The sequence below is a fragment of the Gossypium hirsutum genome, chromosome D05 (genome assembly GCF_007990345.1).
Source record: "Gossypium hirsutum isolate 1008001.06 chromosome D05, Gossypium_hirsutum_v2.1, whole genome shotgun sequence".
NCBI lineage: Eukaryota > Viridiplantae > Streptophyta > Magnoliopsida > Malvales > Malvaceae > Gossypium > Gossypium hirsutum.
Window position 1 is genome coordinate 4,657,357 of NC_053441.1, and position 19,897 is coordinate 4,677,253.

At 35.4% G+C, this 19,897-nt stretch overlaps 2 protein-coding genes across 3 annotated transcripts; both read left to right on the forward strand.

Moving 5' to 3' along the window:
• Nucleotides 1–5,355: 5,355 nt before the first annotated feature.
• LOC107906871 (E3 ubiquitin-protein ligase KEG) lies at nucleotides 5,356–8,512 on the forward strand. Of its 2 annotated transcripts, none has more exons than XM_016834001.2 (5): nucleotides 5,356–5,621; nucleotides 6,105–6,475; nucleotides 6,567–6,658; nucleotides 6,765–7,238; nucleotides 7,400–8,512. In XM_016834001.2, exons 2-5 carry the CDS (start codon nucleotides 6,107–6,109, stop codon nucleotides 8,349–8,351), a joined length of 1,887 nt encoding a protein of 628 aa, XP_016689490.2. In that variant the 5' UTR covers nucleotides 5,356–5,621; nucleotides 6,105–6,106; the 3' UTR covers nucleotides 8,352–8,512. The 2 variants fall into 2 exon arrangements, with proteins under 2 accessions (XP_016689490.2, XP_016689491.2); XM_016834002.2 differs by having other exon boundaries at nucleotides 5,371–5,621; nucleotides 6,080–6,475.
• Nucleotides 8,513–15,259: 6,747 nt separating this feature from the next.
• LOC107906870 (adenine phosphoribosyltransferase 5) lies at nucleotides 15,260–18,130 on the forward strand. The gene is made up of 7 exons (XM_016834000.2): nucleotides 15,260–15,661; nucleotides 15,771–15,881; nucleotides 16,446–16,538; nucleotides 17,180–17,329; nucleotides 17,407–17,465; nucleotides 17,673–17,745; nucleotides 17,939–18,130. Exons 1-6 carry the CDS (start codon nucleotides 15,571–15,573, stop codon nucleotides 17,742–17,744), a joined length of 576 nt encoding a protein of 191 aa, XP_016689489.1. The 5' UTR covers nucleotides 15,260–15,570; the 3' UTR covers nucleotide 17,745; nucleotides 17,939–18,130.
• Nucleotides 18,131–19,897: the final 1,767 nt, after the last annotated feature.

Here is a 19,897-nt window from a genome sequence, read left to right on the forward strand (position 1 = left end):
GCCCTGGGACAAGAGAAAGAGTGGGCCTATACGTTGCTTTCACTGTGATGGTCCACATATGATCAAGGACTGCCCAAAAAAGGCCGCTCTCACGGCTATGGAAGCAAAAGGGGAGTCCGACGTGGAGGATAACAATCTTAGTTCGATACTAAGGGGTGTCGAAGATAAAATGAGCCATGGTTTGATGTTTGTAGACATCATTGTGGCTGGCAGAAAATTGAATGCTCTTGTTGACACAGGCGCTTCTGATTTGTTCATGTCCGAGGAGGCTGCTTCTAAACTGGGCCTCAAGATAGATAATGAAGTGGGTCGGATCAAAACAGTTAACTCAGAAAGTGTTCCAATCAAGGGGGTCGCAAAGGGAGTGAATCTTCAGCTCGGCAATTGGTCAGGGAAGGTATCCATTAAGGTAATACCACTGGATGACTATGATTTTGTGGTTGGACTAAGCTTCCTTGATCAGGTTAATGCTCTTATTGCCCCTTCGAGCAATTACATGGTGATTTCAGACGCGAAACATCAATGCATGGTGAAAGTGACAAAGAAGAGAAGCTTTGAGGGAAAAACACTGTCAGCAATTCAGTTTGCTAAAGGTGTACGAAGAAATGAAGTCTCATATTTAGCCACCTTGAAGATCGAAGAGACCGCTGAGTCTGTTAGTGAGACCCTGAAAGAAGTGGGACAATTGTTGCAATCATTTCGAGATGTAATGCCAGCTCAGTTGCCTAAAAGCTTGCCACCCAAGAGGGAGGTGTACCACAAAATCGAGTTAGCGTCCAATGTGGTGCCGCCAGCAAGGGCCCCCTATCGTATGTCTCCGCCAGAATTAGAAGAGCTGCGGAAACAATTGAAGGAACTTTTGGATGCGGGATTCATTAGACCATCTAAATCCCCATATGGTGCGCCAGTGTTGTTCCAAAAGAAACACGATGGGTCCTTAAGAATGTGCATCGATTATCGAGCTCTAAACAAGATCACTGTGAAGAATAGGTACCCTATTCCTCTTATTGCAGATTTGTTTGATCAGCTTGGTAGTGCAAGATGGTTTACCAAGTTAGATTTGAGATCGGGGTATCATCAAGTTCGGATAGCCGAGGGGGACGAACCAATGACAGCTTGTGTGACACGGTACGGTTCGTATGAGTTCCTTGTGATGCCTTTCGGACTCACGAATGCTCCAGCTACATTCTGCACCCTAATGAATAAGGTACTTCAACCCTTTCTTGATCGTTTTGTGGTTGTTTACCTTGACGATATTGTGGTGTATAGCAAGTCGCTTGAAGAGCACATAAGACACTTGAGGGAGGTGTTCCAGACTTTGAGGGAAAATGAGCTGTTCGTCAAGGAGGAAAAATGCTCATTTGCCCAACAAGAGGTGTCATTCTTAGGCCACATTGTGGGAGGCGGTAAGATCCAAATGGAGAAGAATAAGATTCGAGCCATTTCAGAGTGGGAGCCTCCAACCAAGGTAACAGAGTTGAGATCTTTCCTTGGATTGGCAAATTACTATCGCCGCTTTGTCGAAGGCTACTCCAAAATTACCACTCCCTTGACGGACATGTTGAAGAAGGGGAAGGTATGGGATTGGAATCCAGAATGTGAGAAGGCCTTCAACCAATTGAAGCAAGAAATGACGAGGGAGCCCGTACTTGTCTTGCCGGATTTTACGAAGCCTTACGAGGTACGTACAGATGCATCAGATTATGCTATTGGGGGAGTACTGATGCAAGATGGACACCCAATTACTTTCGAGAGTCGAAAGCTTAACGAGACGGAACGTAGATATACGGTCCAATAGAAAGAGATGACTGCGGTAGTACACTGCTTGCGCACATGGAGACATTATTTATTGGGTTCCAGGTTCGTGGTCCTTACCGACAATGTTGCCAATAGTTACTTTCTAACCCAGAAAAAGTTGTCTCCCAAGTAGGCTCGTTGGCAGGTTTTACTAGCAGAGTTTGATTTCACAATGGAATATAAATCAGGAAGTGCCAACAATGTTGCTGATGCACTTAGTCGAAAGATGGAATTCGCAGCAATCAGTCAACCTGATGGCTCTTTGTTGGAACGCATTCAAGAGGGATTGTTCCATGATCCTACGGCCAAAAATTTGATTGAGCTTGCCAATGAGGGAAAAACAAGAAGATTTTGGCTTGATGGGGAGCTAGTATACACTCATGGACACCGCCTCTATGTACCCCATTATGGGAAACTCCGTAAGAAAGTCATGAAAGAATGTCATGACTCGAAATGGGCAGGCCATCCAGGGATGCATCGCACTTTGGCCCTTTTGGAGGATCGCTATTATTGGCCTCACATGGGTGCTGATGTGGAAACCTACGTGAAAACTTGTCTAGTGTGCCAACAAGACAAGGTTGAGTTAAAGACTACAGCCGGCTTGCTTCAACCCCTGCCAGTCCCAGAAAGGCCATGGGAGAGTTTATCCATGGATTTTATTATTGGTTTGCCTAAATCTGACGGGTTTGCTAGTATTCTTGTTGTGGTGGACAGGTTTTCAAAGTATGCGACTTTTATTCCGGTGACCAAAGAGTGCCCTGCTGAAGAAGCAGCTCGGTTATTCCTTAGACACGTGGTGAAATATTGGGGAGTGCCACTGTCTATTATCAGCGATCGGGATGGTCGATTTACTGGTCGGTTCTGGACGGAGTTGTTCAAGTCAATGGGCTCAGATTTGAACTTCTCCACGAGCATGCATCCACAAACCGATGGGCAAACTGAACGAGTAAATGCACTGTTAGAGACGTATCTTCGACACTATGTGAGTGCCACACAAATGGATTGGCCAAAGTTGCTGGATGTGGCCCAATTTTCATACAACTTGTAGCGAAGTGGGGCCACGAATCAAAGTCTATTTGAAATAGTGACGGGTCAACAGCCACTCACACCCAACGCTGTTGTGACCCATTATACAGGACCAAATCCGGCAGCCTATAGATTCGCAAAAGATTGGCAAGAGAAGAATGACTTGGCTAGAGCTTGTTTACACAAGGCAAGTAAGCGTAGCAAGAAGTGGGCCGATCAGAACCGAAGGGATGTACAATTTCAAGTGGGTGACTCAGTCCTTGCTAAACTACACTTGATTTTACGATATACTGGTTTGCACAAGGGTCTTGTGCGAAGGTATGAAGGGCCGTTTAAAGTTGTGAAGAGAGTGGGCAAGGTGGCCTACAAGCTGGAGTTGCCACCAAAACTTAAAGTACACCCAGTCTTCCATGTAAGCATGCTTAAGCCGTTTCATGAGGATCAAGAAGATCCGAATCGAGGCAAGTCCGAACGAGCACCGATGGGGGTAAAAGTCTCGTATGATCGTGAAGTAGAAAACATTGAGGCAGATCGGGTAATTAGACGAAAGTACCACCGACCACAGCATGAGTACTTAGTTCGATGGAAGGGACTTCCTGATAGCGAAGCAAGTTGGGAACCTGCCGAGGCATTGTGGCAGTTCCAATGGAAGATTGACCAGTTCCATAAGGAGGATGCGACGAGGGCGTCGCTAGAACAAGTGGGGGAGAATGTCATGGGTTGCGCGTCGGAGCTCGCAACCATGACAAACTGGTTCGATCCATCGTGTTCGAGGGAGGTCATTTAGCCCAACCAAACTGGCCCAACCAAACTGGCCCGGTAATTGGAAAGATTAAAAGCCCATCTCAAGAGCCTGATAGAAATGAGAAGTGTTCTAGAAGATATAATTATGGAATCTTAGAGTTCTAATTGTATATAGCTGGTTATGTAAGCTTAGAGTTCTAATTGTATTCAGCTTTTAATTATAGCTATTGATATACTGTGAGGCTCAACTATAAATAGAGACCTCTTTGCTCATTGTAGATTCATTCAGTTATTAATAAGAATTTTGAGAAGTATTCACTCAAACTTTTCTCTCAAGTGTTCTTGCTTTTGTTCATCTTTCAAGGCTCGTTCTTACTTCGTTCTTCTGCTGTTCTTCGTGAAAATCTTAAGGGAATTCTATTGAATCCTTTATTGTTGCGAGTTAAACTAACTTGGGCGTTTTTGCTGTTGAATCCTTTTTTTTCAAGTTAGGCTGACTTAGGCGTTTTAAGCAGAAAAACTGCCTAAGGCCGCACGGATCGCGTGGGAAAACTCTAAGTCCGTGACACTAGAGCTTACGACGAAAATAAAATTTGCATGGGGATCAAGCCCAATTTCATTACTCTCAAACTATCCAATACATAGCCCAATGTAATGTAGGATGAGAAAATGAAATAACCAGTTGCTCGAGTTGCTTAACTGTTTTTTGGGGTAACAAGATAGAAAGAACCTCTATATGTGAATAGGCGGCTTACTATATACAGTTAAAATATTTATAATCCTCTCTGACTGGTAGTTTAAATTCATCTATAAACCAATGTCAGTCCATCTCAATTGAGCAATCAAACACACACAAATTTGAGGTCTTCCGAATTTAATTATTTAATAATGAACCAAAAATAATACTTTTCGCAATCAAGAGCAAAACGAACTTGATTGTGTATCATTTGGTATATAATTCTCACCATAACCAGAACAAACAATGCCCCAGAAAACGAAACAGCAGGCTAGTTTTCCCAAATGTTAATCCCCAATGGCCTGCAGTTATTTTAATTTGTAGCTTACAAGACACCTTAAAGGTGATTTGTTGAAGTAATCGCTGCCATGTCTTTGTAATCTTAAAAAAAATTAACTTGCAGTTCAAGGAAGATTATTCATCCCTTTCGCCTTTTAGCATTGACTTAATAAGCAAAAATATCATTTTGCCACAAAACAAATTATCTGTTTTCTCGATCCTTGATTGGTGATTCCCTCTTAACAAATCATCAAATCTGTCTCTTTAATTTTGTTATGATTACGATTTCCCTCTAAACAAAAGTTCCTTCTTTTCTTTTCTTTTCTTTTTTTCTTTCTAATATTTATTTAATTTTGATAATTTAAGTTTTAAAGATACAGGACGATACATTGGTAATCAAATCACTAAGAACATGAAAAAAAAAGGGAAAAATGTTTTTTTTATATAGAGTTATTTCAAAACAAATTTACAAATTAAATAAATAATTATTTGATTCAAAACCTGTAAATTTTAACATAAAAGTCCCTTTTATTAAAGGAAACTTAATTATGATAGTGATTAAAAATATTATTGTTAGTTTATATCTGCTCATCAAAATTTAAAAAAAAAAAAGGGTTTGGAAGTTAGTATTGTTTTTAGGGATATAAGCTTTGATTGAAGCTCTCTATTGACCAAAATATTGGCTAATTAATAAATAAGTTTTGTTAATCATTGGTCTATAATTTTATTATTTATTTTTAATATAACTTGAAACAAAATTTAGAAAATATCATTAAAACCCATAACAATTATCCACTTTGGGCGATATTCGTGAGTTTCTTTTTCTCCCATTTTAGATTCCGAAGCAAAAACTTCTTTCTTTCCCACACTCTTCACTTTCCCTTCAATTTTCCCACTCATTATTTGTCAAATTTCCGCTTCAAATATCTCAAAGATTCTCGTTTTTTTCCCTCTCTCATCTTAATTCGTCGATAACTCAAAACCGTACTCTTTCAACTGTTATCCTTTTAGAAGCCGATCGAATCTGGTCTTAGTTAAGGTAAGTTCTACTATGAAGCTTGTCTCTCCAAGTATGGTTATTCATCTGCTCCATCTCCTTTTATTATTGTTGTTATTTTTCATTTTTTTGTTCTCTTAGGAATTGAAAACGACTTTTCTTCAGTTGATTCCTTGTGCAAAGGAAAAAAAAGAAGAAACGAATGAATGAATATAAAAGAAGAACAAAATTAAAAAAAAAAAGTTCGATCGGAATATTCGTTTAATTTTATTTTTTTTGGTAACTTATTATGATTCTTTTTTCTACTTGTGTTGACAAAGTTCTATTAATAATTGGAGAGGAAAAAAAGCTAAATTTATTCTTTATTGTAGATTACCGTAAACAAGTGCCACCTTAACATATCACTATTCTTTAAGATCGTATTTGATGCTTTGTGAATTCATGGTTTTAGTATCAGTTAGCATGTTTTATGTTTTTCCTTTGATGGGTATTTTCTAAAGGTTTTTCTTTGGGGGGGGATTGAAGGAATGGCTGGGAAAGTCGTTGACGCTCTGTCCGCCAGTTTCTCTGAGTATGACTTCATTGAAGGTGATGATGAGCAACTTAGAACCGTGGTTTCAGCTTCGAATCTGAGGATTCCAAGGATTGACCCTTCAGTATTGAAACTTAGGCATAGAATTGGGAGGGGGCCTTTTGGCGATGTTTGGTTAGCAACTTATCATCGTTCGACTAACGAATATGATCGTCAGTACCATGAAGTTGCCATCAAGATGCTGCATCCAGTTAAGCAGGATGATATGAGGACTTTGCTGGATAAGTTTGATGATTTATATTCCAAGTGCCAAGGTGTGAATAATATTTGTTCTTTTCAGGGAATTTCTATTATAGGTGGAAAGGTGGGTGTTGCAGCTAATATAGATGATTTTGATTTCAAGATGAAAGTTGATTATCTTGTTAAGAAATGAGTTTTGTTTTCTTTGCCTGCAGATATGTATTGTTATGAAATTTTATGAGGGATCCATTGGTGATAAAATGACTCGCCGTAAGGGAGGAAAGCTTCCGTTGCCTAACATTTTGAGGTGATGTACTCAATAGATGGAAGATTATGTCTCTTTCTTTTTATTGTTAATGCTTAAGATAGCAGCTGAGTAGTGAATTTACATTTACTGCGTCTAATGTTTGCAGGTATGGGATCAATTTAGCGCAAGGAATTTTGGAACTGCACTCGCAAGGGATTTTGGTTCTGAACCTTAAACCTTTTAACTTTCTTCTTAATGAAACTGACCAAGCCGTTCTAGGGGATATTGGTATTCCATATCTACTACTAGGAATTCGATTGCCCAGCTCAGATATGACACACAGGCTTGGAACCCCCAATTACATGGCTCCAGAACAGTGGCAACCAGAAATAAGAGGTCCAATATCATTTGAGACTGATTCGTGGGGATTCGCATGCAGCATTGTGGAGATGCTCACTGGTATTGTTCCTTGGCATGGGAAATCAGCTGATGAAATTCATGACCTGGTTGTCAGAAAACAGGAGAAACCACTTATTCCTAGTGGTCTTCCCCCTGCAGTTGAGAAAGTTCTTCTTGGCTGCTTCGAGTATGACTTCAGAAGCCGTCCTTTAATGAAAGACATATTGCATGTATTTAAAAGGTAGGCATCTTTTATGCCTATATGGCAGTTTAAGATAGAAATGAGGTCTGTTCTCTATAATATGCAGTGCAGTGGAAAATTATCAAAGCTTCCCATTTAACAGCAATTTTAAATGACATTGTTGATTGTTCATATGTTGAGCTAATTGACCTCTTGTTCAGCTCAGAGAATGGAGGTGAAGATGATGGGCGTTGGACAGATCTTGGGAGCACAATCGTATCAGACAGAAAACATAGCACCACTGGCTACACAGAGTGGTTTCTTTCAAAGGATCATTTGCTAGTGGGTGACACAGTGCGTTCCAGAAAGCTATCTAACTCCTGCAAACCTGAAAATATGGATGTCCCAGAAGGAAATGTGGTGGGTGTAGAATATAGCACCGATCGAGATGGTTTTGTTTTGGTGAAGGTTCATGGCATTCACGACCCGTTAAGAGTTAATGTTTCGACACTGGAGAGGGTTACTTTTGGCTTAGCAGCTGGGGACTGGGTACGTTTGAAGGAGGAAGACAAAAGGCACTCGCCAGTGGGTATTCTTCATTCCATTGACCGTGATGGAAATGTTGCTGTTGGGTTCATAGGATTAGAAACTCTTTGGAAGGGAAGTTCTTCACAATTTCAGATGGCGGAAACTTGCTGCATTGGTCAGTTTGTTAAGCTGAAATCTAATGTGCTTAGTCCGCGCTTTGCTTGGCCTCGCAAAGGAGGAGGTATGTGGGCTACTGGGAAAATTTGCTGGATCCTACCAAACGGATGCCTTGTTGTCAAGTTCCCAGGTAGATTAACTTTCGGAGAGGAACTCGGTGATTTTTTGGCTGATCCAGCTGAAGTGGAAGTGGTTTCCTTTAAGAATTGTCCAGGAGTGGTGAAAAAGTATCAACATCTCGAGGATTTTCACTGGGCTGTGAGGCCACTCCTGATTGCATTGGGTCTATTTACAGCAATGAAGATGGGATCATTTGTTGGAAAGAGAATTGGGAGGTCAAAAGTGAAGCGACTGAGCAGTGTGATTCATAATGATGTCCAACATATGGATCATGCAGGCAGTGGCAACCCAGCATGGCTTCCACCTCCCGTGGCAAATATTCTTTTTGGGGAAGGTGCTGCTCGATAGTTTCCTGGTCCACTCCGTATACCCAAGAAGCATCTTCTAACTCTGTTGATTTACAGTAGGAAACTGTTACAACTATAATTGGTTATTTACTTCAAACATCTTATTGTAAACATCTCAATCATCTATAATCATATTTTAGTGCATAGTCTCTTTGTTCTGCACATATTCAGCTGATCTAAATCTTGTGATTATTATAGTCAGTATGTGCTTTCTAGAAATGTCGCTGAGGTGCATGATCTAAACGGTTTGACTTTCCTTCGGCCTTCAAATAAAGAAACAAGTGGCGCAGTTTAAGTAATAGCCCTTTCATTCAGCTTCGATGATAAAGGGAGCTCAAATACCCCTTGTATTTGCAACAGAATTGCTCAGCTTGAGATACCATCGTTCAAAAAAGACTACATAATATTGTGTAAATCTGCGTTCAGAAAAGGCTACAGAAATTACCACCCCACTGTCTGCTGCTATAATTTAGTCGCACCGGCTTTCAGCTTCTCTTTAAGTTTCCAAATGCTCTTCTTTCTCTTGAATGGCTTCTTGGAGTCCTTGAAACTCAATGGCTTCATTCAGGAGCTAAAATTGTTAACCTTCATTTTATTCTTTTCATCTTCCTTCCCAGACAATGCATAGGCGAAGAGCAGCAGAGAATCCCATGTTTTAGCTCTTGAGAGCACGTTATATATAATCCTTTTTTTTTTTTTTACTTGAACAAAAACCAACCCCTTGATCCTATGAGCATTACAAACTAAACGTTGACCTTTCATCTTGACTTCAGCGTCGACAAAACATTTGCGGAGCTTCTATGCCACTGGTGCAGCTGATTACGACGTCATTGTATGAAGAGATCACACGCGTAATAGCTTGGACCCCAGGATGGTTCCTGAATGGATCGATTTAAAGCACTTGAAACAGTTTTTTAGAGAGATCAAATACTTAGCCTGAATTTGGCATTTGGGCAATGCCATCACTGTTTTGAATTTGGAATAGTTGGTTTCTTAATAACTAAAATGGCCCCTTGCCTCAGCCCACCTCTAATGTAACGGGCTCAAAGGAAACAGTGGTCTCTAAATAATCTATACCGAGTATTATTCAATTCATGCATTTTCTTCCTCTTCAAATTCCATCTTTCTAATCCAAAAAATAAAACCTCATAGACAAATAGTAGATATCAAAATGCAATATTTCCAATCTTAAGTTTTCTTCTTCTTTTGGTTCTGCGAACATTTTGACTTTGAACAATAGAGGGTTATAGATTTGTAGGAAGTTGAAAACAAGTGACGCTAAAGACAGGAAAGACAACAGATTTTTGTTGTCATTCAATACACAAGAGACTGTCGTTATAATGATTATCATTAAACATCATTATCAACAACCCTATATCGATACTAAGAAATCATCTTAGGAAATCTCGTTATTTAATTTGTGATTATCTTTTATGAAAACAAAGGGCCCACAATCAATTCTCTGTAAGTAATTCCGAGCTGTCTGCAGCTATACAGTGAAAATCGAATTATTATATTAGTAGTTGATTAAGTATTTATCATATGTGAAATTAAATAACATTAGTTGGATAATGAATTGATTTGAATAGAGTGCAATTTGAAGGGTTTGAAAATCAAATGTTTGGATCAAACTGTCAGATAATCATAAGCTGTAAAGTGTTGTTGAAGATTTGCTTGAGGTTAGGTATGTTTAAGCATCCCTCGATGTTGAAGCGGATAAACTTGGTCACACTTGGGAATTGGATGATAGTACGAGGTCCATGCCCAATTAACTTTTCAAGATCACGCTATATTTGTGGGTCCAAAAATATGATTTTTTTTATTATTTTCTTTTGAATATCTGTTATTGACATGGGAGGGGAAATAAAGATTCGCTGTAATGCAGGCATTGCCGACACCGTATTTATGTCGACACGACAAGAAATCAGAAAATGAATCACGAAGCGTTAAGTCTACTTAAGCTGCAAACGCCAATTTTTTCTGAAATATTAGGGTGAAAAGGGCGAAAAACACAACGCTATTGTTTCTATACGACGGCCCAACAAGTTTATCGGTTCTTACATGTAGACAAGAAATATGCCTTCCTTACAAAAAATTGAAAAATATGTAAATTAAATATTTTCTTTTGGTAATGAATAATTATACGGTTAATACTAACGTATTTATGGTAGAGACATATTCACACTGTATATGCACATATTACGATGTTTAAATTTGAGTGAATTTTAAGAGTGTAAAATTCTAGACCATCAAGTTAGACAAGAGAATTCAAAACTTAAATAATTTATATATATTATCTTAAGTATTTTCACGAATGAAAGTATTTTTGTGGTTTTTTTAATTTCATAATAATAAAAATATTATTTTTCAAATGATGATGCATTAAGTTTGTTAGAACACAATATGAATGGTTTGTGCTAGTGAATCACACTATAAGAGTATAAAAAGATCACTAAGATGAAAGCAATTCACACCATGAACGGTGGAAATCTATTGTATTTGGAAGATTAAGATTATAGAAAGGAGTTTTTTACGGAGTAAAGTTGCTTGTCTTTCCTTTTATACGATGAGAGGTATTTATAGGAGAATGAGGGTTGAGTTTAAGTCTTAATCATTGAGTTATCCTCCCTTTTAGGTGCGATGATAAGGTGACATATATCAATTTAGAGCACTGTTTGAATTGACTTGAATGAGACTCGACATAGTGTGCGCAGGATACGACGAATTAATATATTTTTGTAAGAAACACTTCATAGTATATTTTCTTGATATAATCTATCGATAGATGTTATATATCTGGGTAAATATACTACTTATTAATTATATATAAAATATATAAATAAAACCCTAAATTCTACTGCCTAAGGTAAATATATAACACTGTTAAGTCATTTCTAAAAATAAAATATGGACTTTTTTTTTAATGTGAAGTTTTTTTAAAATATTAATTAGGGACATATGATGATATATTAAAATTATCTGCATAATTTAAACTGCTCGTTAATTATCTATAAGATATATGGATAAAAATGTTGAAAAAAATTAGTAATATTATTTACTTTTAGTGAAAAGTTGCAACATAATTTTTTTAATAAAAAATCAATAAGAGAAACTACTTAAAACAAATATTATTGAAAAAAAAATTAAATGTCCGTGATAAGAAAATAAGAAGTTCAAAAAATAAATTTTAGAAAATAATGTTTATATTCTAGATAAAACCGGTACCAAATATATTTTCATATTTTCATTATTCGAAACAAGTTTTTATTTTTATTTACCACGTGTTTTTCATATATTAGAAAATAGAGAATAATTTTTTAAATAAAAAATTTAGAAACGGAATAGAGCCTTAGGCCTTGTTCAATAACTTACTGAAAAAATAAATCAATTAATAATTAATAATTTTGGTGGTTTAATTTTTTAATCAAATAATAGAAATTCCATTGAAAAATTGTAAAAAATGATAAATAGAGAGGAGTTCATTAACACTTAATATAAATTTTATTCAATTTTTTTATTTATTTTAATATTATTCTTTAAATATTTTACTTTTAAAAATTTAAAAGTTAAAATTATCAAAAAATTTATTTATATTTCATAATAATTTTAAAATACCAAATTAAATTTAATACTTAATTTTTCAATCCATATTAAACCATCGAAGCAAACCACATGGTTAACAATTTTCAATTTTCGCTGATTAAAAAAGATGAAATTTTGGACATAAGTAAATAATGTTCTAAGACAACCTGACACGTGGTAGTTGAAAGGAGGGGGACCAGAACTCATGTACATGCGTTTGACTTTGGGTGAAGATTTGGAAAAGAAAGCAAAGGTTAAAGAGAAGATCACGCATGATGAAAGTTGAGGGTGGAGATGGGAAGGAGGAGTTACGTGAGAATATCAGGAGCGTTGAAAACCAAGGGTGTAGGGAAAAACATGGATGAAACGATACTCGTGAAATGAAAAGAAGAAGAAGAAGAAGAAAATATCAAAGAGGGCGATGTGAGAGAGTCCAGCAAAAAATTGAAAAGTGTTAATGATAATGTTATCATGTTTTTTCAGTACAACTCGCGTGCGCATGAACAGTTAATCCCGTACGTCCATTTTTTATTTTTGTGGGTCCGTCATATAAAACTGCGGCACACGCTCATTCATCTGCGCGTTCAATTACCATTTTACAATTTTCCTTGACAACATATTATTCCTTTTGTTTACCTTAACAACATGTTATAATTTATTTGAATTTTAAAAATGGGAGACTTCATATCGATAAAAAATAAGATGCAATCTGTTGTAATAAATTTACTGGGATAAAAATTGAATATTAAAAATTCTACATAAATATTTTCTTTTTCATGTAATTTTAATTAGGGAGGACAAACGACTAAGTAATAGTAAAATAAATACCATTTTCAAAAATAAAAATTTAATGTGCTAAAATTACAATTGATACGTGGGTGATAATATTGCACACATAAAATATGAGGAAGTTGGCAAGGCTAAAAAAACATATTTAAACTAATTATTTATGAAAGATTTAAATATGATTTTTTATGAAAGATTTTATATGAAAATCCAAGTCATTATTTTAACTAACGGTATATTTGATAAATTAAAATTTTAAATGTTAAATTTTATAAGTGTTGAATTTATATTAGAAAATTATTTGATAGGTTAGTAAATATAAGTATTGAATATAATTATATTGTTCGATAAAAATAAATATTCATTTTAAAAGGTTATTTATTTTTAATCTTATTAACATAATTTTTTATATTATTTTGGATAGGTTTTTTATGAAAGAAAAATATAGTAATTTGAATATTTCATTTAAAAAATGATAATTTGTTTAAAAACTTTTAATAAAATAAATTTGGTTTAATATTTTCTACATTAATTGATAATTAATAAGTAGCTACCTATTTATTTATCTTATTCAATACATTTCTGTTGAAAAATTTATATTAAATAAAAAATAAAATGATTATCAAACAAATTTAAAATATTAAATATTTAATTTTTTTTCAATATTTTCAATGAAATAAAAAAATTTAATAATTTATCAAACACACGTTCAATTGATTTTATTGTTACTACAACAACGAAAAAAATGTGAATTGATGTTTGTTTAAGTAGAGTTTTTCTAAAAGAATACGGAAATATGCATTGTATATATATAAATTAATTCAATAAATTACATTTAAAACTCAAATATCTCTTGCCGTAAAGGTCACATTCGAATGTTAAAAACATGTGTTAAGCAAAGATTCATGAACACGAATTTAGGCTTCGTGCTTCACGGGAATGCTTTGGAGTGTGTTAATTACGTACATGAATTGAGAGTAGCGAAAGGAATGCGATTGTATATGATGACGTCACCCGTATCTACCCTTGGGCCCACGATATTAAAATAATAATATATGGTCAAATAGGGAAAAGACAAGCCCCTAGATTACCAATCCATCTACGTGGCAGTATTACACTGCGGCTCCATAAACCCCACCACTTTCTAGAGCCCCACATCAAAGCTGTTAAGATCCCTCCACTATTCCACGTGTATGGCCCATCTCCACTCATTCACATTACCCAACTTGCCACGTCATTTCTCCGTGATAGCTTAGGAAATGTTTCAATAAAAGTTCCAATGTAATTAATTTATTACAAATTTTAATGGTTTGAAATTCTCGAAAAAAAGAAGATATTATGTGATCCTTTTTATGTAATTAATTTATTCTTATAATAAACGAATAAAAAAATATTAACATAAAAAAGCGTTATTAACAAAATTATAATATTAATTTCTAATGATATATATAAATTAAAAGGGACCACTTACCTCGGGGACAACTTCCAAAATCTGAAAAATCTTCTGCGAATGATTCTCTGCCAATCAGTAGCCGTCAATTAGTTTTGAATGACGAAAATACCCTTACCTCGTTCTTCTCAAAAGGCTGAGCACGCTGGGGTTAGATAGAAAAAGAAAAGTTTACAGTTCGATGCTATTTATGGTATTTTATTGATAAAATTACCATGTCATATTCAGACAACGTCGATAGAAAGGAAAGTGGTTTTAAGGCTGCGTTTGTTTGGTCTTTTAATACGTTTTTGTAATTGGTAATCGTAATTTCATAGAATCTTCCTTTTTAGATTAGGGATAAAAAGAAATAAATAAATAAAGTAAACCTTGGTTTTGAGAGCCTAAGATTGTACACTGACAGAACAGTATAAACATCCAGAAAATTAGATCTTCTATGGAAGATTGCATTTTCCTAATCCTACTTTCACCTCCCCGCGCGTACTAATTTGTGAGTGCAAGGACTTTTAAGTCAACAGTTGATTTGAAAGTTCAAAATGCTGTTTATAATCATATTCATATTAAAAATTTTGCTGATTTTTTTTATGGAACCTTGAAGGCAAAAATAGCCGTCAATACAATAGTCGTCCGGATTTGGGCTTCGACTTTCTTAGTTGACAAATATTCTTAAAAAAGAAAACAAAAAAATGGTAGGACAACTAATTATCCAAAAACAACAAAAAGAAAATCTTATCATATCACGGAAACTACAAATTTCAACCTTTTTTTTGCTTATTCTTCACGTAAAAAAGTCAATTTTGTGAGAAATATTTTTTTTGAATATTTAAAATAGTTAATGGAAAGTGAAGTTTTGGTCATTTAAATCAGTAGTGTATAACATTTATTGAGCATATCAGATTCGAAAAGCATAGGTAAATAAACACGAGGTGGAGGAAGGAGGGCATGTTAAAAATTTAAAGGCATTAAATAGTGAATTCAGATTCGAAATCAAAAGAAATTTAATGGGGAGCATGAGTAATGCGTGAAGCGCGTGACACACATGCTTTGAAGACAGCGTGATAAGTAACAGTGAGTTGGAGCAATGGTGCCTGGGTCTGGCCAACATAAATAGACAAAAGATTATAGTATTTAATGCACTTACCTTCTTCTCTCTTTCTCTCGCTCACTCACTCACATTGGGGGAGAAAAGATTTGATCTTTTAGTGAAGTTTTAGGAGGGAAAATCCAAATCAAAGAAGAAAGAAACGAAAACCTTCCTTAAAGTGTCCGATTCATTACTGGACTGACCCATAAGTGAAAAAAAGAGGGACCCCAATATAATAACCTCTTTGTCTTTGGTGGTTTAGCCATTGAAGAAACGAAGCAGAAGAGAAAAAGAAAATTAACAGAGTTGGAAGAAAGAATGTTCGCAGCGGAGAATGGACTCAAAGGGGACCCGAGGCTACAAGCCATATCTGACGCCATTAGAGTGGTTCCTCACTTCCCAAAACCAGGTTTTCTTTTTTTTTTTTTATTTCTAGCTGTTTTTCTTTTGAGTTTGGGCTTGATTTGTTTGAGGAACTCTGCTTAATCGGATCTTTTGTTTGTTTGTATGGTTTATAGGGATTATGTTCCAAGACATAACAACTTTGTTGCTGGATCACAAAGCGTTCAAGGATACCGTCGACATATTTGTCGATCGCTACAGAGACATGGATATATCTGTCGTTGCGGGTACTCTGTATCTTGTCTCTTCTTCTCTAAACACCCTTTTCTTTTCTCTTTGTTTTTTAATAGTGAAAACTGCCAATTTTGTTTCCGTGTTTTCTGCTTGTACTTTTATTTTATAATAATATTTGAATTTTTCTCTTTTAGAAAAAAAAATGTTTGCCTCATGACACTGGTCTTCAAAGCTCTACTCTTCTTTTTCTTTCAACTCTGTAATGTAGAAATGAAGATCACAGTAAATTAATCTCCTCTCATTTTCTTGAAACTTTTTTTAAAAAATGGGAGGAAAGCTTTGAATGCCTACATGCTCTTTGTCAACACTGTGCTGTTTTATTCTCAACGATTTTCTTCTAGCCAACCTGCCCCGTTCTATGCAACCACCCTTGGATTATGTGGCCGGAATAATTTAATTTCAAAAAAATTCCCCATATATTTATTGATCATACTATTTTACCAACCATGAATTATATAAATATATGTTGGATGCCGTTGTTGGATATGAATGTGCTTAGTACTGTTATCAGTTACTTTTCTTTAATCCTGAGGTAAATATTTCAAATTTACCTGCAGGAGTTGAAGCAAGAGGATTCATGTTCGGTCCATCAATTGCCTTAGCCATTGGTGCAAAGTTCGTTCCTCTGAGAAAACCCAGGAAGTTGCCAGGTACTAGTATGATCTTTTGAGTTTATCAACCAGGACAGAATGGAGTCCATTCGTATATGTTCTGATATAAATACGAAATATGATTTTGCAAAAGCTATTAAATACAAGCTTTGGCCCTCTAATTTAAAATCTCTGATTATTATAATGACTTATAAGTAGTATATTGGACATAAGATGGAGATAGTGCTGCTGAGTTATTCCTTTCACTTCTTCGTTTGTGGATATTCGAAAAGTGAAACAGCTATCTCATTGTGAATGAAGTTGATCCAATCCATTCGTTTTATAAAGAAGTTAGTGAGGCATTTGGGTATCTAACATATGTTATTTTGTGAGAAAATCAGTTGAAATGATTGAAGGGTCAACGATTGGGTGGGGATGGGGTGCCTTTTCTAGAAGAAAATTACTAATTAATCAAATGTTTGTTTTCTTGTGCTGTCAATCACGAATGCATATGTAAACTGAAATAATGTCTGTAACCCAAAAAATCAAATAGCAAATTAAGTATTGAACTGCTATCAGATTTTTTACGGAATTTTAGTGGATTTGATCATTGTAGAGCTTACATCTTCCCTGTTTATCAATCTTTTTTTAAAAGCAAATTTATTTTAATGTAATATAAACATTATGTTTGCTGTATATAGGTGAAGTAATTGCTGAAGCTTATGACTTGGAGTATGGAAGTGACTGCTTAGAGATGCACGTTGGTGCTGTTCAGCCTGGTGAACGTGTTATAGTAATTGATGATTTGGTAGCAACGGGGGGAACTCTGTCAGCTGCTATAAGACTCTTAGGTAAAGTTTGAGGCTTTTTCCCCCCCAGTTTATCGATGATTATGCGTAGTATTAATTTGCGGCTGCTGTTTATGTAGAACGCGTTGGTGCTCAAGTGGTCGAGTGTGCATGTGTTATTGGACTCCGCGAGGTCAAGGTAAAATCCTTTTTCCCGTTCGGGAAAATTGTGATGAATTGAATGATATCTAGAGGATCAAACTTTGGAGTTTGAATCTATATTTAGATAATGTACTGTGAAGTTTCGAAGAGAACTAATTTCTTCCATTGCTTTACTGCTTTAAAATATGAAGGTTAAGGGCATCAGGTTGATTTTCTATGTTGATTGTTATCATTTTTATTTCAGGGGCAACGTAGACTTAATGGAAAGCCACTTTATATTCTTGTGGAGCCACGTGAGATAGATGGATGTTATTAAGGTATTATTATTTTCTTTTAATATATAAGAATCGTGAAATAGAACGGTATGCATGCAAACATTCTTTATGCATGGATGAAGAGTGAAAACCGATCAATCTGTTTTAGGATTTTTGGTGATGAAAATATGATAGTTCTTGAAATTGATGGCGTTGTATCTGATATATGATAGACTGTGTCCTTGCTGTTTTGCAGAGATAAGTGATGCATGAGCAACCTTTGGTGGTTAATATCTCCTGGCCAAGGGCATATGGTGTCCTCGCAAGGCTCGTTTTGTATGATTCTTTTTTCTTGTTAGAGTTGTGTATCGTTGTCCTTAGGCTTCAATTTATGTTCCCATCCACAAAATTATGAACAAAACATGAATGAAGAAATGCTGTTTCTCCATGTCGATTACTTTCCAGCCGCTATGATTCATCTCCATTCTATTTTACTCGCTTTTTTTCTGTAAATTACGTGTTTGTTAGGTAGAACGAGTAGGCGATATGATATGAGCATGGGTTTATTATCTGAAATGTAGGGGTCCACTAACTCTTTACAAAAGTGTCGCTAGGGATAAATCGTAAATAACCCTCCCGACGGCTTTGTGCAAAACTCAGAATACGGTAGTGTATTGTGTGCAAAACGGGGCATCTTCCTTGCCTTACATTTACGGGTATTGGTGGAATCACAAAATTCACATGTAATGTAAATAAAAGGGGCAGCGTGTCATTGATTACTACGAACTGTGTCCTGATGCACGTTGTGGGAATTTTGAGCGCGCTATGATGATTGTAAGTAAACAATTGATGATATGCAAAAAACGAGAAATAGATTAAAAGTGCGTCAGTGTTTAATCTTTGAAGCATCTTTCGATGAATTATAGATAATATCGAACTGGTGATATTGTTTTTGTCAAGGTTTTGGCGCATATTGATGCCGATATGCTAGTGTATTAATTAGATTCAATATCTTTAGTAAATGTATATGTAATTTTTCAAATGTAGAGCATAAAAGTTAAGATAATAAAATTTTGTATTAAATACTACTTTTTGGTATGCTTCACTACAAAAGGAGCAAAAATGAATCGAATTCTTGGTCAAAATGATACTTCCATTATTTGGTACCAACTACAATGTTGTCAATGAATTGCTTGAGTTGGTGCCTGGATCCACCTTTTCATATACAAATTTAGGATTGTTAATTTTATTATTCATTTCATGTTACCATGAATTAAAAGGGAAAGCTTGTAAAACCTTAAGTTGTAACTTAGTGATTGGATTTTTTTTTTATGAATAATTATCGTTGTATAGAAAAAAAACACTTTGTAAAAGCTAAATGCTTTTTTGAGAATACAAGAGTAAGTTTTTGAAAGAGCTTTGGATGGGAAAGATCATTGTGAGAGTGTGACCTTTAAGGCTTATCTTATTTTGTGTGTGGGCGAAAAACTTTTTGTGGGCTTTGTTATTTTAGCTAACCCACTAATTAATTTCAACTATTTATATTTATTCGGGCTTCAACCTGTGATCATTTCCTTGGTTTTGAGTTCATGAAATATTAGGTATAAACATATTGCAATGAGTTAAGAGTAGCTTCACCTATTCTGCATATATTTAGGTCGAGTTTATTTTGAATTTAAGTTACAAACACAAGAAGTTAGTGTAAAGGTCCGATTTTCAGTGGTATTAGAAAATACAATTTTGGAATTTTATTTTCGTAAATCGAGTCCGTAAATGTTAAATATGAATATTTATGAAGTTAGATTAAAAATTTGAAGTTGAAGCTCAAATGATTTATAATTAAGTTTCGGCTTTTCACCTATTAATTATAAACTCTTTTAGTACGAAATCATTCAACTATAGTATTGTGGTTGAGCTCTCCTCAATGGCATACCATTACGAAAGCAATTACTCAGTGCTCGTCTAATGACATTGTCATAAGTGTGTTACCTTCATGGATATCCTTGATCCCTTTGGGATAATATTCGTTCTCCCAATATGATCCTATTTTATCTCATGGTAACCATTACTGTAACACCCCTAACCCGTATCCGTCACCGGACTAGGGTTAAGAGGCATTACCGAACAATTCACATCATTTAACAAATATCATCTTATGCACATTTGACCATTTTAACAACTAAGCCAAATCTCATGGCTTAAGAACATCAAAACA

Excerpts from the sequence above, each read along its gene's own strand:
- LOC107906871 (XM_016834001.2), top strand. The coding sequence starts at position 6,107 with ATGGCTGGGAAAGTCGTTGACGCTCTGTCCGCCAGTTTCTCTGAGTAT. Across the intron at positions 6,476-6,566 it reads TTTCTATTATAGGTGGAAAG|ATATGTATTGTTATGAAATT; the intron begins GTGGGTGTTGCA and ends CTTTGCCTGCAG. Across the intron at positions 7,239-7,399 it reads ATATTGCATGTATTTAAAAG|CTCAGAGAATGGAGGTGAAG; the intron begins GTAGGCATCTTT and ends CCTCTTGTTCAG.
- LOC107906870 (XM_016834000.2), top strand. The coding sequence starts at position 15,571 with ATGTTCGCAGCGGAGAATGGACTCAAAGGGGACCCGAGGCTACAAGCC. Across the intron at positions 15,882-16,445 it reads GGATATATCTGTCGTTGCGG|GAGTTGAAGCAAGAGGATTC; the intron begins GTACTCTGTATC and ends ATTTACCTGCAG. Across the intron at positions 17,466-17,672 it reads TTGGACTCCGCGAGGTCAAG|GGGCAACGTAGACTTAATGG; the intron begins GTAAAATCCTTT and ends TTTTTATTTCAG.